The 18623-nt window shown below is 34.8% G+C and overlaps 1 protein-coding gene across 1 annotated transcript in view; it reads left to right on the top strand.

Annotated features, from left to right (window-relative positions):
• LOC114803525 (probable ATP-dependent DNA helicase HFM1) overlaps positions 1-16776 on the top strand; it is a 31496-nt gene extending 14720 nt beyond the window's left edge. The window contains exons 7-14 of the mRNA XM_054232542.1: positions 10391-10619; positions 10741-10889; positions 11071-11243; positions 11892-11989; positions 12222-12466; positions 12831-13042; positions 13131-13231; positions 14535-16776. Of these exons, the coding sequence (XP_054088517.1) occupies positions 10391-10619; positions 10741-10889; positions 11071-11243; positions 11892-11989; positions 12222-12466; positions 12831-13042; positions 13131-13231; positions 14535-16765 (3438 nt within the window). The 3' untranslated portion in view covers positions 16766-16776. The remainder of the gene's footprint in view (positions 1-10390; positions 10620-10740; positions 10890-11070; positions 11244-11891; positions 11990-12221; positions 12467-12830; positions 13043-13130; positions 13232-14534) is intronic.
• The last annotated feature ends 1847 nt before the right edge of the window (positions 16777-18623 follow it).

The raw sequence follows: 18623 nt of genomic DNA, 5'->3' as shown, positions 1-18623 counted from the left end.
CGTTAAGTAGAAACGGCATTGCACTTACATGTGTGTATGTGTGTGCGTTTGTGCTGTTTGCCAGGTCAACCGCTGCGGCAAATTTCGGTATTTTCGGCATTTCTGACTGATTTTGTGTGCCTTCTTCACTTCGCATGCTGCATGCTGCGACAAGCGTTTTCATGCAAAAATTTTATTCGACGTACCCTTCACACACACACTCCCCCGCCATGCCGTGTTGTTGTAAAATGTTGTAACACACAACAACGTGCTGAGGCAGTGTCGGTGATGGTGATAGTGACGGTGACGGTGTTGGTGACGGCAGCGGTGTCGGCATGTAACCTTCAAAGTCGTGCTTAGGTGCGGCAGCAGCAACGACATCAAACTCCAAAGCAATGCCGTTGTAACTACATACAACAAGCAATTATTGTTGTAATACAAAAACAAACATTCATATAATACAAATAACAACAACAACAATAAAAGCTAACATATGTATGTTGGTCCATAGTATTAACGTCAGTAATCCATCGTCAGTCGACCGACTGCAGTCTCATCGTCAGCGATTTCGGTGGCACACACCGTCTTGGCTACCTTCATTCATCACTCTTTCGCTTTGTGTTCATTGTACGCCAAGCGCCACCGCCACCACAATGCTTCCCGTGAATTGTTGCAAGCTCACTCAGTCACCCAGTCACCGAGTCACTCACTGACACACTCACCCAATTTGGTTCACCAATTTGATGTTTTGGCTGACAGGCGTACGAGTACATGCTGGCTGTTGGGCTGGCAGTTACGATTACGTACAATAACAATAACAGTTGTAGACAGCGCCAGCGGCAGCAAAGCCGATAACGACACCCCTTTTTCACAGATCTGGGCTTATGTTGCTGCGCTGGTTTTTCGGTCGTTTGGTCGTTTATACAAAAGTGGCGTTTATGTGCTTTAGGTTTATTTTTAGACCTTGTAAAATTGCTGAGTTTTATCACAAATTATGTAAGAAAAATATTTAATTATTTTTTTCTCATTTATTATACAAGTACTCGTATATGGGCGCGTGCTTTATTATCGTATGTGCTCGTATGTCGGCGCTTTGTCTGCTCCAAATTCATAAATCAATTGCTGCAGATAAATTTTAATTTTCTGTTGTCAGTTGTCTGATAAATGGGAGCAAATTTTTTAGTCTAGTATATCATGTACGACCTAGAAAATTAAGCCATATAATTAGTGATTTCGTGATTGTTTGTGGGCTTCTTCACTTTCGTGGTAAATATGTTTTTAATAACTCAGCCGCAGCGACATCTTTCGAAACGAAGTATTCAGCTTTAATATGGAAGATCTCAGTATCCTATAACTAGTATATTATCTGAACTTACAACTATGGAAAATTGATTTAAACATTTTTTAAATTTAAAAATATATATCAATGAAATTCTTTATTCCTGTGGAAAGTGCATTCGATGCCTTATGTATGGAACTCGCTTTTACATGGTCACCATGGTCTCGCATGCAGACGCTGGACCCAATTTTCGGCTGATCAATCGTTGCTGGGTTGTTGGCCTAGACCATAGACTTGACGTAGCCCCATAGGAATTAGTATAAAGGCGTCAAATCGCACGACCGAGGCGGCCAATTGAGATCGTGAGATAACACGTTCACCAATTGGTTTTCAATAAATCGATTATGACTTTCTCTGTGTGGCTTGTGGCGCCGTCCTGTTGGAACCACATATTGTCCAAGTCCATATCTTCCAAAAATATTCGGTTTTCATTGATCGGTAGCGATTCCCATTCACAGTAACGTGCCGGTCTTGATCATCATGAAAGTAGTACGGCCCAATGACACCGCCGGCACATAAACAGCACCAAACCGTAATTTTTTTCGGGATACAATGGTGACTCGTGGCTCTTTGACAAAGCCATTCAGCTAGAAATAAGTCTCATCGCTGAAGATGATTTTTCGATGAAAATCCGTATCATTTTCAAGATGTTATTCAGCCCAATTCACGAACATATGACAATTCTGGTGGTCAAGCGGCTTCAGTACTTCCGTCAATTTGATCTTAAGAATGTAGACCAAGATCTTTTCGCAAAATTCGCCACAACGACGTCACAGATATGCCCAACGATTGAGAATGACGTGTGAGGGACTGATTTGGGTCTTCCTAAATTGATGCGCTCGACACTTCTTTATCTTAATGGAACGGGAACATTTTGTACAGTGCCTGTGGAATCAAATTTTTCTACTAAACGCTCAATGGTGGTTGCAATTAACCAAGTCTTTTTTTCTGCATTTTCAATTTCTGACACCAAATCATATTATTACTGAAATTTCACAAATCACTATATTGGATACATTACAGACCCTTTACTAGACCCTTTCTCTAGACTAGTATCATCTTCTTTTGTACTTAAACAACTAACACTTTATTGGCCTGGTGTAAGGTGTCATCTAACTATACTTCCTTTGGTTCCCATCCTGAAGTCAAGACTCATGCGTTAACCATGCGTGACTCCAAGCTTTACTTTGCTTAACCGCTAAAATTTTAAACAAACTTGATTTCCCGCGCCCCTTCAGAAACTAAACAGGCTTGACCCCACTTGACTTGGCCCCACGTGATCGCTCTTTATATTGATATTACGGGAGCGATGAAAAAATTAATCAGACTGAACATTACGTGACTCCTCCAAATGTAAATAAACCTGAACGTCCAAAAATTTAATCGTACTGGACCCCTAAAATTTTATATTAAATAGGGGTTTTGGGAAATCTATAAATAAATTAGGATCTGTAAGGAAATATGGCGTTTTCAAGTGATCGAGATGCTGATAATCCTCCACTTTTATTAAGCATTAAGATAACTTATTGATTATACATATTATACACTTTGAAGATAGTCGGACAAATGGAAAAGTATACAACGATGTAATACATTTTAGGTATCGACTAACATATGTATATTTACACAATTTAAAAACGCCTATCTAAAACTCAATAACAACCTTGTGACGATATAATCGATCAGTAATTAAAAACACAAAAAATAAGTACGAAACTGATTACAAATTGGAAATTCTCATACTTGTTGTAATTGTATGCAAATACTGAACAATTATGAGCAAAGTCGAGCTGACAGACATCTCTTAAGCAGCTGTCAAATTGACAATGGAGGGCAGCGTCAGTGAGAATTGGTAAAAACTAATATTAACTTATCATATTCATGAGTTCATGTGGGACGCGCTGTGATGAGTTGCTGACTTGCCAAAATTGTTATTGTTTTTTTTTTTTTTTTTTGGTTAAGTGTGGCAACATTGTATGCCGCAAATACTAGGCAATCGTATTGCAATGCCACAAGATACCGCCAAGCCTGTGGGTATAACAATTTACACGAACTACGAGCATGCAATTTTTTTCGGATTTTCTATTTCTTTACTAAAGGAGTACACAGAAAAATATGCATATTCATGAGGTTAGCAACAAATTTGCATAAACAAAAACTGTAACAATTTGGGTGGAGTTGTGAAGTTTTAACATATTTCTTCCATTTGAACGAATTTCGGTACATGCGAGTTCGTTTATGCGATTGCTAAACGTAAATATGTAGGAATGAGTATATATGGTCTATTGGTTTGCAATTTTTCGCACCAACCACTTAGTTAACGGAAATGTACAATATTTCGAAATTACTTTCATTTTCATAATTAATGATAAGAAAATTTGATCGTCAATGAGAAGAGGTAAATAATATAGTAGGAATTTCGTTTACAACTGTCCGAAATATTGTTGAAGCCTGGTATCTGGGCTCAATTCCAGATTTTTATACGTTCCTTGAATGCTGTCGACATCCTTTGACCAGATAAAAGTCCATTATATTTAAGTAAAACAAACTGTCATCGGAACGAGCTGATTTTCTTTAACCTTTGTTTCAAAGAGTTGCGGTCAGTAGCAGTCAAATCAATCCAGCTATGACTTATTTGGAGTATTGATAATATAATGTTGTCTTTATATATTTCTCAGTGTTTTTACATCATCATTTCTTTGTCCGAACTGCACTATTTCAATTTGCTGAAGTATGTATGTCGTTGGATCCCGAGTTTTCGAGGATACACCTATCCCTGGCACCAATATATTGACAAAAGGGCTTAAGACATAGTTCTAACCGCCATACCAATTTCATATTCGGGCCATTGTCGTTTTACCCAAATGCCTATGTAGCCTTGGCAGATAACACACATTGTAACTTAATCAAACAGCTCAAATTTTGAACCAATGAAACCACTATACATATTAAATGTTTTTGAGGTAAATTAGTATTATAATCTCGCTGTAATTTTTTCTATACATAAACTTCTTGCTGCCGAAAAAGCTGATACCAAAATTTATTTGTATTCGCTTTTAACCCATTCGTCACCTCACCTCATTGCGGTCTCAAAAGAGAGAAAAAAACAGTTAGATCTTTTAACCTTGTTGTCAAAATAAAATATATGGTATAATTTGACAAGTAAGGTGGGTGGGGTAAGGTGGGGAACCGATTATTACATATTAATTTACAGCATTATTCATTCATTATAAAAGTGATTATTCTCCGAAATGTCCTTAAACCACACGAATTTTTAGAATTGAATTGAATATAAGAGAGTATGGGATTACCTCATAGAAGTGGTAACCCGTATTTTTATACTCTCGCAACTTTTGCAAAGAGAGTAAAATAGTTTTGATCACATGACGGTTGTTTGTAACACCAAAAACTAAACGAGTTGAATATAGGGTTAAATACATATACCACAATGATGAGGGTGACGAGTAGATTTGAAATCCGGATGTCTGTCCGTCCGTCGTCGGTCTGTTCATCTGTGCAAGCGATAACTTGGGTGAAAAGAAGATAACTGAATGAAACTAGGTACACATATTCCTTGGCACCAAGAGACGGTTGGTATTGAAAATGGCCGGAATCTCATAAATGTCATAAATATAGCTATACAAGTAAAATTTGGAACAGAGGATTGCACTAGGAAGGGGCATATTTGGGGGGGCACCCAAATCGGTTATTTGTATTTAACTCGCAAACAAATAAAGCTATATAAACCAATCTTTCTGCAGTCGGTTCTCTTACGTACCCCACCACACTCCATGAAAATAGTTGAAATCGGATTATAACCGCGCCTACCTCCCATATAAAGGTTATGTTGAACACTACTAAAGATGTTTTAAATGAGTAGGGAGGAACACCAGAATTAATAAACTTCGCGGTAAAAATGGTACAGAAGACAGCACTCATATTGGTATACAAAATTTGAAATGGGCGTGGCTCCGCCCACTTATGGGCCAATAACCACATCTCCGAAATTACTCGACCAATTTCAATGAAATTCGGTTCATAATATGTTCCTGGCATCCCAATGATATCTTTTGAAAATGGACCAAATCGGTTCACAACCACGCCTACTTTCCATATACCAGAACTTTGAAGTCGATCTGAATCGTTACATTACAGTATGTTGACCCCAAGTATCGGACATGAGGACTTCAGTGTTTCTATGAGATATTTTAAAGAAATTCAGAGGGAATATTTTTCGTCTAATAATATGTCTCCGTGCCAAAAATGAGTGAAATCGGGCAATAACTTCCCTTAGCTCCCATATAGCTAATATTTGGGTTTTCAAACTTTCATTGGACTATATCGGTTAATATGTGAGATATACCAGCAAAACTTAGTGAGCATATAATCTGGGATAGAATGTAGCTAGGTGGCAAAAATAGTTGAAATCGGTCCATGAATGACCCAGTCTCCATATACTATATATACTGATTTTTGTTTTCAAATGGACTTTATGACGAATGTGTGGGTTAAATTGTGTGTTAGATTAATAAAATTAAATAAATAAATTGCGAGAGTATATAATGTTCGGTTACATCCGAACTTAGCTCTTTCTTACTTGTTGTTATCCTAATAATACCAAATGACATGGTTTCTTTGAGATGTCTCTTGAATTATCTGAATACATTTTATATGTTAACTACTAGACAAATAAAACACGCCTAGAATAAATAAGATATGTTTTGAAAGATGGCATTCTTGTATTTTAGAAGGGTTTTCTTCAATATTCAGTTATTTATTTGTTACAAACAATCGTCAGTTGAACCAATCTACTCTATGCCAAATGTTGTGAGCGTATATAATTTAAAAAAAATATATATATATTTCTATAGCTTTTTTGGTTAAAACAGCATATTTGTATCTATCAAATCTGTTTACAATAAATAATTAATTTCGAAATGATGACACCGTTTGCGGTCGCAACCCCGCGCGGTTTTATTGGCTTATTTATTTATTATTATTATTTTTGTTTAGTTAGACAAACAAGTCGGCAGAGTCAACTTGGAAGGTACACATATGTATGTCGGTAATTGCACATATGTACATATACTCGTATGTATGTATGTACTTGCATACATTTAAAGAACTACACACCACTCCTCACCGCACCGATATTTAAATTGGTGGCAATCGTGAGCGTTTTAAATGTCAAGATGATGCCTTGCACATGAGATCATTTGTGGCAACACATCGGCGCATCGCCACAGCGTCGTACTAGTGTCGAGTTAAACGGTGTACGGTGCAAATATTGGTTAGCGATGAGCGACCGATGCATCAATGAATATTTGCCTAACTACTTGTACTGAATGTTTGGACTCATCATTAGCAGCAGCAGCATCACTCCGTCGTAGTTGGTATCATAGTTGTTGTGGTGTCACTAGGGAGGTTAATAGTTGTTGCTGTTGTTGTTGTTGTCGGGACAACAATTTAATGGTTACAACGCTGCTCGGTTGCACTAAGTGTGGCTTAAAAATTGTTGTTTTGTTTCATCAATTGTGGCACTTGATGGTCGTCGCTTTAAGCTGGTTGTGGTCCCACTGGTTGTTGTTGTTGTTGTTGTTATTATTATTGTTATTGTAGTTCTTTGACATTGTAGTTGGACAGCTGAAAAAGTGACTTGTTAAAATTTTGTAATTCATTAAACGAGTGCTAACGATTAGTAGGATTAGTAATTACGATTACGGGTTATATACTGCTTAACAATAACAACAAACAATAAGTTACAAAATAAACATTTTAACTTATTTAAAATACATATACTTTTCGATTTAATTACTTAATTTTACAAAGTCGTGTGAATAACTGCATAAATTTAATTAGAATGTAATTGCTGAATGCCTTATACCCTTTACGTTTGAACTTTGAAAGTAATGTAAATGTCTTATATGTGTATATCATGAAGATTTTCGATGAGACTTTTTAGTGGATATACATATATATATATGTATGTATATTGTGAAATCTTCTATCTGAACCAAAAGTTGTCTGTGGGTTTTTTCGAATAAAATCATCTTTACTTGGGCTGGACCTGTTTACATTTGTAAAGGTACAATCAATATATCTTCCTCGTTGCCAAGCATGGGATTTATATACTGTTGCTTAGGTATAAAGAAAAACTATTCGAATAATATGTAAATATGGTGTACTAAATGTAGTAGCGAATACGAAGTGGAATATTACAAGTTATAAACATGCCAAGAATTTCGAATATAACTAATGCTGATTTAAGAGTCATATTATACATAAGTATACATCAGATTAATAGCTTCCAGTTCCAGTTTATATTTAAGAAAGGGCAACATTTCATTACCTTAAGGCTATATCACAATGATGTTATTGAATTCTTTAAGCTGTAAAACTTGATGTATAAGAATAGATGTAAAACAAGTAAGGAAGAGCTAAGTTCGGCTGTAACCGAGTATTTTATACTCTCGTAATTTGCATTTTATTATAACGGGGGTTTAGATCAATGTCTAGACATTACTATATTGGGCATATAGGGTAGCGGGAGGTCTACTATATACTAAAGAACCTGTTTTCCACGACAATTTTATAAGATAACATACAATTTGATCCATATATGTATTTAGCCACTAGAATATCGAATATCATTATATATAGTGATTCTTCTCATTTTCGTCACCCAGCTACTCTATATATCCAAGTTATATGTACTTCCCCTTAATTTTGCTAATATATCTCACATATAAAGCTTAATGGAACTTTGAAAATCCTAGTATTAGGTATAGAAAGACCAAATTTTACCCAGTAAAATTTGGCTACAGTCATTGAGGTTCTCATGTTGGGTATTTCAGGACTTGAAAAGTTATAGCCTGATTTCGAGAATTTTTACGTAGTATTTGTGTAGTTTTTCATTTAACAGCATTTTGTGTCAAACATCTCTTCAGATCATAGCTTTATTATCATATTTTAAAATAATTAAAAGCAAAATTTCGAGAAAAATCGAAATTTCAATTTTCAGCCTGACTAACATCTCTCATGCAAATTTCAATAATTTACTAAATTTTTCGAATATCTTTATGGAGTTTTCAGTGTTAAGAACGTTATCGCTTACAGATTTTAAAAATTCAACTTTTAACATTTGTTACCTTTCACGAAATTAGTGAAAATTACAGTAGTATGGAAATTAAAAAAAAAAATTTTGCGCTTCATTTCCTATAACTCAATAGAAATTAAAGCTACTGCACTTAAAATGGTAGCAAACGGTAGCTGAGAGGATCTACTATAGAAATAAACTAAGTCTTATTTTTGATAAATTTTTTGGAAAATTTCAATTTTTTTCATGAATTTCATGAAATTTCTATTTTTACTAGTAACACCTGAGGTAACCTCTCAAAATGTAAGCAAACCTTACCTCACATCTCCGCCCCGAATATAAACAAAACTATTCTCAAGAAACTACTGTAGACAATCCTGACCCACCTGACCCTTCAAAATGTAAACAAACTTTACCATGTTACCCCAAAATTGTAAACAAATCCTGTCCAAAGTTCATTGACCTAGACCAAAATGTAAACAAACCCCGACCAAAGGTCATTGACCTCAACCAAAATGCAAACAAAACCCTGCCAAAGGTCAATGACCTCGGCCAAAATGTAAACAAACCCCGCCCAAAGGTCATAGACTTCGACCTAAATGTAAAAAAAACCCGGCCAAAAGTCATTGACCTCGACCGAAATGTAAACAAAGCCTGACCAAAGGTCATTGACCTCGACCAAAATGTAAACAAAACCCGGTCAAAGGTCAATGACCTCGGCCAAAATGTAAACAAACCCCGCCCAAAGGTCATTGACCTCAATCAAAATGTAAACAAACCCCGACCAAAGGTCATTGAAGTCGACCAAAATGTAAACAGACCCCGACTAAAGGTCATTGACCTCGGTCAAGTTTTGTTTACATTTGGACGGTCAAGAGCTGTCAGGTTTGTTTACATTTTGAGAGGACGTGAGGTCCGATTTGTTCACATTTTGATGGGGTTAATGATAAGGGTCAAACGAGAGGGTGGAGGAGTGGGTCCAGTGTAATTGTCAGGTAAAGTCAAGCTCGATCTCTAGCTGGGCTCTATAATAGTAATACATAAGTAATATATTTCCTTAAATTTCATAAAATGTTGAAAATTTTTTAAAAATGTTTTAAAAATAAGACTTAGTTTATTTCTATAGTAGATTCTCTCCAGTTCTCTACCGTTTGCTACCATTTTAAGTGCAGTAGCTTTAATTTCTATAGAGTTATAGGAAATGAAGCGCAAAAATTTATTTTTTTTTTTTAATTTTCATACTACAGGAATTTTGACTACTTTCGTGAAGGGGAACAAATGCTAAAAGTTTAAGTTTTAAAATCTGTAAGCGATAATATTATTAATACTGAAAATTTCATAAAGATATTCGAAAAATTTAGTAAATTATTGAAATTTGTATGAGAGATGTTGGTCAGGCTGATTTTTTAAATATTGATTTTTCTCGAAATTTTGGTTTTAAATTATTTTATGTGAAAATAGGGCAGCTTTTATTCGGGTAGGAAAGCTACATATATTTTGGAAAATTTTATTATGGAAATATTTTCAGTTATTCATAAAATATAATTTAATTAGAGGACCGATTTCAGCACTATATTGTGTACATTGGCTAGGAGAAAGTTTATACACAAGAACTAGTTTCCACCAATTATTTTTTGGATGACATAATTTGACCTATATATTTGGCATCATAAAGTCCACTAACTAAAGAATATAATTGTGTATTGTATATCACTGACAATTGCTGGGATAATTCCGGGGCCGATTTCACAAATTTTCGCAACCAAGATATTTTATATGCAAAATGATTGTACGTTTACTGTGCTACATGATGTGAGAGTATACAAAATCGCCAAAAGAGAGTTAAACACATTTTTAAATAGTATAGCAATAGTAATGTATCTATACATATGTATTTGGTGACTTGTTAATCTTCTTCTCCTATTTATTTACTTATAATTACTAATAATACAATTTATTAAATTTATATATTTCAGCATAAATATGAGACATTAATGAATGGCACAATGCCAATCGAGTCACATTTACACAAACACCTGGCTGAACATCTCAACTCGGAGATCGCATTGGGCACCATAAAAAATCTGGAGGTAGCCATGCAATGGATGCGTTCCACATACTTCTATGTCCGTTCAATGCAAAATCCCTTACATTATGGCTTAGAACAAAACACAGATAAGGATATTATCGAACACAAACTGGAAAGTAAGTTCAAAATAAAGGAAAGAAGATACTAAAAATTATTCTTGAGCTTGATAAATACTAGTAAATATGTAGATAAAATGAAAATATAGTAAATTGAAAATATTTGTTTTTTCAATTACAGAGCTGTGTTTTGTGCAAATACAGGAGCTAGCAAATGCCGGTCTCATTTCTAAAAATCCACAAAATGAGTTAGACGTGCAAACCACCAGTTATGGCAAATTAATGGCCAAATATTACGTATGCTTCGAGACTATGAAACTCTTTCGCCAGGTTAGTAACTACTTAATGATATTATGAAAATCCAAATTGAGGTTAGGCATAAAAATGCATTAAAAAATCTGTTAATATATATATTGGATAATTGGTTGGAAATAGATACATCTAGTGATAAAAAGCTCGAAGGAGGCCAATGATATCATTTTACTAAATAAGATTAATCGCTTTCTTACAGATACGTGGCGATGAATCTTTTTTAAAAATACTTGAGCTAATTGTTCGCTGTCGCGAATTCAGCGATTTTACACTCAGAGTAAATGAGAAGCGTTTGCTGAACGCGTTAAATGACGCACCATTGCGCTTTCCTCGTGCCGGCCGTATCAAAACACGTGAGGATAAAATTTCATGGTAATTTATTGTTGATACTGAAAAAGTGGGGAATACCGAAGGTTGCACGGTGATAATGCGCATATTCGAGCAATTACGAGGGTGCCGCAAATAGTTGCTAAAATCATAATTAATATATATTTTATCAATTATTGAATTGATTTTAATAGTTCCTGGATAATATATGTATTTTTATACTCTCGCAACAAAGTTGTTAAGAGAGTATACTCGTTTTGTTCGCCTAACGGTTGGTGGTAAGTCCTAAAACTAAAAGAGTCAGATAGGGTTATATATACCAAATACCAAGGGTGACGAGTAGAGTTGAAATCCGGATGTCTGTCCGTCTGTCCGTGCAAGCTGTAACCATAAATTAAGTTATGATAGTGATAGTTGTTACAAAGGATCGTACTAGGAATATGACCCATATTTGGATGAAATTGTTTTGGGCGTGACCCCGGCCCTACTAAGGTTTTTTGTACATATCTCGTAAACTACTAAAGCTATATCAACCACCCTCGTATGCATCATATTTATACACACGGAAGCTGCAACGCTTCAAAAGTGGCAAAGTGTGGCAAATCGCATTATTTACCTTGTTTACTCTTTACTGAATGCTGTGCAATTAAATTTAATATAATTTAATGTGTGATAATTTTCTCTATTTTGCAGCTTGTTGCAAGCAATACTTGGTAATATACCGATCGCCTCCCCCACTTTGGCGCAGGAATCGTTGAAAATGTTACGCATCGGCGATCGCATTGCTAAATGTACGGCTGCTATTTTTTTATTATATTTTTAACACTTATAAATTTAACGAATGCATTTATAACTTCATTTTAACTATGGAATGCTTAGCAATGTTAAATTTACTTGCATTTATTTTCATTTGCGCATAGCATACTTCTTCTAGCATTTTTCTAAACTACGTACTCGCATCTCCTTTATATATATATGTATCTACATACATATCTACATGTATGTATGTTTATTTGTTTGCAGGTCTATTGGAGTATATGCGATTGGCGGAGCATCAAGCGTCTAGTACATTGCATTTGGGCCGCTACAAGGCGTTATTGCATACCGTGACAATCGCGAAATGCTTCCACGCCAAGTTGTGGGAAAACTCCGAGTATGCAGCGAAACAATTGCAGAAAATCGGTGCCGTTTACTCGGCACAACTGGTGTGTGCTGGGAAAACTACGCTGAAATCATTGGGAGCGACAGACGCGCGCACCATTGAAGCGGTAGGTGCAACAAGGGAAAATTATAACGTATATATGTATATGGCTCTGTTTGCTTGTGAGCTCATACTGTATTTGTATAAATATACATATAGTACTAATGATATAGGAGGTAGGTAGGTCACCCGTACGGTAGCTAGTATACATATCTGTCGTCCACCTCTATTGTTTACAAACGTATAATTATTTTGCTCAAACGTCGGCAATTTGTGTTAGCAATGAATTATATTTTCGCCTTTTTGTCATCTTAACGGTTTTTCGTAAACTATTTTGTTGTTGATGTGTCTATATTGTTTTTATTGCATTAAATTTGTTGTTTGCTTGCTTGCCTATATTCTACTTATATCTTACTGATTTCATTTCACAGATACTGAACAAATCATATCCCTTTGGCGATGAGATATTACAAAATTTACAACAAACATTCCCTGAATATTCGCTACAATTGGCGCGCGTTTCACTAGATCTGGTGCGCGTCTGTGTGCGACAAGTTAATGAGGCCTTCATTTGTCGTGGCATCAATGCATTGCTTATTATTGGTGATTCCGCGAATCAGCTGCTGCTTTTCATCGAAGATCTGTAAATGTCATTGTTCATTATCGTACTCTTATTAAATATGTTTTTTTATTTATTGACTATTTTACTCTTCTTCTTCTTCTAATTGCAGCGATTCACTGCTTTTGGAGTACGGCTCCTTTATGAAAACTATTAAATTACCAAATACGGATGTTGAGAAGCTTCATGCACATGTCATTCATGCCACATTGGGTAATTTTTATATCGTTATTCCTATATTTTATGTAAAAAAAGTAAGTATAGTTTATGAATAAGAGGCACGCATGGTCTGAGTGCTTATCTTATAACAATAGTTCTTTCGTACTGCTTCTTTATCTAACTAGAAAAATCAAAATCGACGCTGATATATAATCCTATGATATGAACATTAGCCTAGGTCTGTAAGAACCTATGCTTGATTATAACACCCTTTATTTTTGTGCAGATAAAGTGGAGAAAAAATAGCTCCTTTTCAAATTCTGCAGAACAGGCTGAAGTTCGAATGGATAGATAGATTGGATGAAACAATTTTGAGAAATTTTGGAGTTGCCGGTCTTAGACCGAATAAACACTGGGGTCCATTCCGGTATCGAAGACTTGGTGGTCGAGTTTTATTGCTCTCCAACAGTTCCTCACACAGCCACACAAACAAAAAGGTTTGTGATCTAGGAGTCTTATTACTATGGACCTATGGATGTTTTTGGGGTCGCTGATTCCGAATCCGAGGTCCATTTACCCCATTAGATCAGGGTTTTGAAATAACACCAAAAAATCAATTGTAAAAATTTATCGGATTCGGTGGAAACTAGCTATTTGGTGACACGGATTGCGAATCCGGTGAAGGTTTACAAAAATTCAAAATGGCGGAGCCAAAATGGCAGACGCTCTTTTGAAAAATTCATGGGAATCGCTTGAAACTTCTTACGTTACAAATTCAAAATGGCGGATCCATATGAATATGGATTTTTATATTGTTTTCGTCATTTTGAATTTTTTAAATTCGTAATCAGCGACATCGAAAACCACCGTGTAACGAAATGTCAGTCCTCGGATAAAAATACGGGTCCGTTCCGGTTACATAGGCCCACCGGTCGTGCGTGCGAGAGATTTGTTGTATACTCCAAAGGAAAGAAATCCAGCCTTAAAAACTGCTACCAATACCTTTAGGAAGAATTTTGAAAGCTCATCTTGTCTACCAGGATCTTAAGCTTTTAGCGAAATTCAGAATTTTTTAATGTTCCTGTATTTAGTCCTACAAGTATCACAGCAGTATTACAGGTTACTTGCCTTTTTCGAATTGCTGAATACAGTTGAGTCTTGATGGCTCACATGCATCAAATTTCTAAAGCTTACTCTTAGAGAGCAAGACAAAAGAAAATATCGGGGATACAGAATCAGTGGGGAACCCTTGATACTTATTCTAGTTTCTTTATGATTTAGTTTGATAGTGGTTTAGCTTCAATAAATACAAAGTGGTCTAATAATATCCAACCTGACACTTATATATTTCTTTCAGTTGGCGCTGATGTACATGAAACATTGATTATAAACGAGCCTGTTGTTGAAACAACAACTGTATCAAAAGCAAAAAAGGCCAAAAAGCGAAACAAACAAACATCGGAGACCACAATTTCTAACAAGAAAGCCAAACCAAACCTCTCCAACACTATTAGTACAATTTGCGATACAACAATCGACAGCACAGTAGCAGACAAAAGTAAACGTTTCTTAAAATTACAAAGCTTTACTTTTTCGAAGTCGAAACTTACTAATGACAGCATTAAAACGAAACCTGGTGAAGAGGAGGACCAAAACTTTCCAAAGAGCAAAATGTATACCAAAAACTATTTCAATATAACGGATACTACCGTAAATGATGAATCCTTTAATACTACCGCTAAACAATTTAGCAATAATTCCACGCTGGTACAAAGTAGATTAACGCAATATTTTACGCAAAGAAAACATATAAATGATAAATCATTAACGATGCAATCAATGCAAAGTGATGATGAGTCTGAAAAATCAGATTCTGATAAGAACAATAATGAACTATCGGCAGTGATGCCAGAAAAGATGCTAGATACAACTTTGATCAGATATCAGCGATATTTAAAGCAGCGTGATCTCGAATTTGATAAATTAAAGGAGAGTCAAAACAAACTAAGTAATGAGCCCGGTTCAGTGGTTATTAGGGGTTCAACAGCTCAAAAAACGCCAGATTCAATTGAAGCTACGAAAGAATGTGATGTTATAGAGCCGGATAGCCCAACAGAAACGAAAAATGTAGAAGAATCTCTAGTGCATACCACGCTACGCGCAACAACACCAGATTTACATGAAATTTCTGCATTCTTAGATACACAAATATCAAAGCAATCGAACAAAGGAACACAAGGATCGATAACAGCTGAATATTTGGGAATTTCGACAAATGGACCAACAATAGACTACAGTATTTTAAATGATACACAAAATGCTGTGCTGTTGAATACACAAAGCTCAAGTTCTACAAGAGAAGCAGTGCAAAGTTCAACACTAAGAAAGGCACAAAGTTCAATTTCAGGGATGTCGAATATTGGTGCAGAACATTCTATTTTACACGAAAAGTCAAAAAATACAACAGTTAATTCATTTAATTCAGTAAACTGTGGTGTGGTCTTTAAAATTTTAAACTGTGGTGTCTCCAGTACGATGCAAAAAGAATTCGTTAGAATTAATTCGAAGACAAGCAATAGCGATGAGGCTTTAGATTTATCGCGGAAATCTAAAGACGTAAATAGCACAAATGCAAAGGATGTAAAACGTTTAAAAGCTGCCAAGTCACCATTAAAGAATCCACAAAATACTTCGAACACTGATATTGTTAAAAAAGCAAAGATCACAAGAAGACAACAACTGCAGCAACCCGGAGAGGACAACTGCGTTTTAGATTTGTCACACAAGACTGCAACTAATTTGAATATGACCTGGTGTGATAGCTTAACAGTAGCTGAAGCTTCTGCTGGTAACTGTACGAGAACCCGCAAAAGTTCCGATACGCTAAGCGACAGTCCAAAATGTATTAAGAATTACATACGTTGTTATAAAGTAGCCACCGCTTATGCGCGTCTCAAAGAAAGTGAACGTACAATAGGGAATTTTAAAAACCTATACATGCGAGTGTGGCACACAAATACAGCCATAGATTATATAACCCAAAAATTGAGCAACAGTAGCATCAGTCACGAGAAGGAGCAGAAGACTGTACCAGCGCAGCAGGCAGTGCTTAAGCGCAATATAAAAAGTGTTATAGAGAAGAGTGAGCTGCCATTAAATATGTCTAAAAAGTTGCAAGAAAAACAAGTAAACAATGCATTAAATAATGTTAAAATCAACAAATCAAACGGAACGGTAGTAAGGGCCAAATTAGCTAAAAATAGTGCGGGCAAAATGTGCGCGAAAGTGTCTAAAAATACTGCAAAGGAAAATACATCGTCTACAAACCCAAATCGCTTTCGTTTGCAGTTAATGGATGAAGTGAATAGCGATATGAAAAACTCACAGCATATTAATAATGACGTTATGCATTTAGTGCTCAATATGAAGTGTAAAGCTCTTGACACCAACAATAAAGGAAATCAAGCAAAACAAAATGTGGAAAATAAAGCAATTGCAGAAGATGCAGAACTTAATGAAACTGAAAGTTTACCCAGTATGTCCTTCGAAGAATATTGCAGTTATGTGCTTCAAACACCATCTAAGTAGTAAGTCATACAAAACTTTTCAATTTTAATATTTTACTATATATGTACTTACATTGGTATTGCGAAGACATTCATATTTTTATATAGCCATATTATATAGTTACATACTCACATACCTGTTCGTAATACCTTTTCGAAACATTTCACAACACAATTTGAATTTTAACTGTGGATTTTTTTCTCGAAATAAGTTTCTTTATTTTTGTTTTTTTTTTTTTAACTCCTTCTAATGGGGAACTATATAAAAAATGTAATAAAAAAATTGAAGTACAAAAGTCGATAAATGTTAAATAAAAGTAAAATAATCTTTAAAATAAGTAATAGTCGATTTTAGGCAAATAGTGGCAAAAATTTATATTCTTTCAAGGCAGAAATAACCGAAATCCATGCGAATTCATGCAGGGTGGTGAGACTCCTTTATTAATTTCTTATTTGATTGCTGTCTATTCTTTATTTAAAGCACTAAGAAAGTTAGTTTTTATTTCATCTCCAATTTTGATTCGTTTTGACAACCATTCATTCTCTGACGTTCTCACCCACTATTTTGGTGGGTTTTTTAGTTTCTCACTTAATATCAATACTAAGTAGGATGTTAACAAAAACAAAATACATTTAAGTTTTGTTTTTGTAATATGTGTATGTAGCTACTCCATTTCATGAATTCGGCTTGATTTGGTCCACTCTTTTGGATTACTCTAATTCAATTTGCGCAATTTTAAAATTCATTAACGCCTACTCTCCGCAAGCTCAAGCAATGAACAATAAACAAATGAAAAGTTTAATAAACAAAACATAACCTTAAACTTTGTGCTATTTGGTTCCTATTGAAATTCGATAAATTTTCATTTTGTAATTTCTTATAGTATTTTATTCTATCTGGTTTAGTTGTTAAAAAATACTTTCTATAATATTTCTGACATTACAATCAAATTTCTAACCGAATATGAATATTTTTAAGATTGAAAGTTTGTAGCTATAGCATATCTCTTTTTTATGCTTTTTAACAATTTTGAAAAAAAAAAAATAATAATAACAGAAATTAAACATAAGAAACTTTATAAAAGTATTATAATGAATTACTAAAATTAAAAATAAAATACTAAGTAGGGTGTTAAATATAAAACTACATAATAAATCAATAAATCATAATTCAAAGATATTAAAAATTATGAAAATATAAATACAGTCGACTCTCGTTAATTCGAAACTCGAGGGACTCTTGAAATATTACGAATTATCGAGTGTTTGAAATATCAAATCGTTCGAAATTTGTGAGAGAAAATAAATAAAACTTCGAATTACTAAGTGTTGGTTAATTTTTATTTATTAATATAAAAATGACAAGAATTAAGAGGTACATTCGTGTACATACATGTATTCGTAATGTGAATTAATTAATCTTTCGAAAGAACTTTGTTATACTGGTTAGCTTTAAAGCACAATTCTGCTGCACACTGCTCAATAACTTTTTTTAAGAGAAAAAGTGCCTGAAATGCTTTTTCATCACTTTCGTTTTGTAGACAGAAGCTTTGTAAGGTATCAAATGAGGATCTTGCTTCCTTAACTGACACCTGTGCCAAGGGTTCCAATGTATCGTCCTCATCTTCATTGTTACTTTGCGTATCTGTCGCAGACAAAATTTCGCCATCGGTTAGTGAACCTGAGACAGCAATATTTTCATCCACTTGAACAAAATCAGAAAAACTCACCCCGCTGATGTCAACTAATGGTTCTATTGCTAAAAACTCTTTTGCGACATCACTCTTCTTCTCACCTTTTTCTACTTTTTCGATTAACTTTTTCTTTTCAGCAATCGTCAAACATTTATACTTTCTAGGGATCATAACTAACGGCTAACT

This window comes from Zeugodacus cucurbitae, chromosome 5 (genome assembly GCF_028554725.1).
Source record: "Zeugodacus cucurbitae isolate PBARC_wt_2022May chromosome 5, idZeuCucr1.2, whole genome shotgun sequence".
Taxonomy (NCBI): domain Eukaryota; kingdom Metazoa; phylum Arthropoda; class Insecta; order Diptera; family Tephritidae; genus Zeugodacus; species Zeugodacus cucurbitae.
The sequence above is the reverse complement of the archived record's forward strand: the minus strand, read 5'-3'. Positions and strand labels throughout refer to the sequence as shown.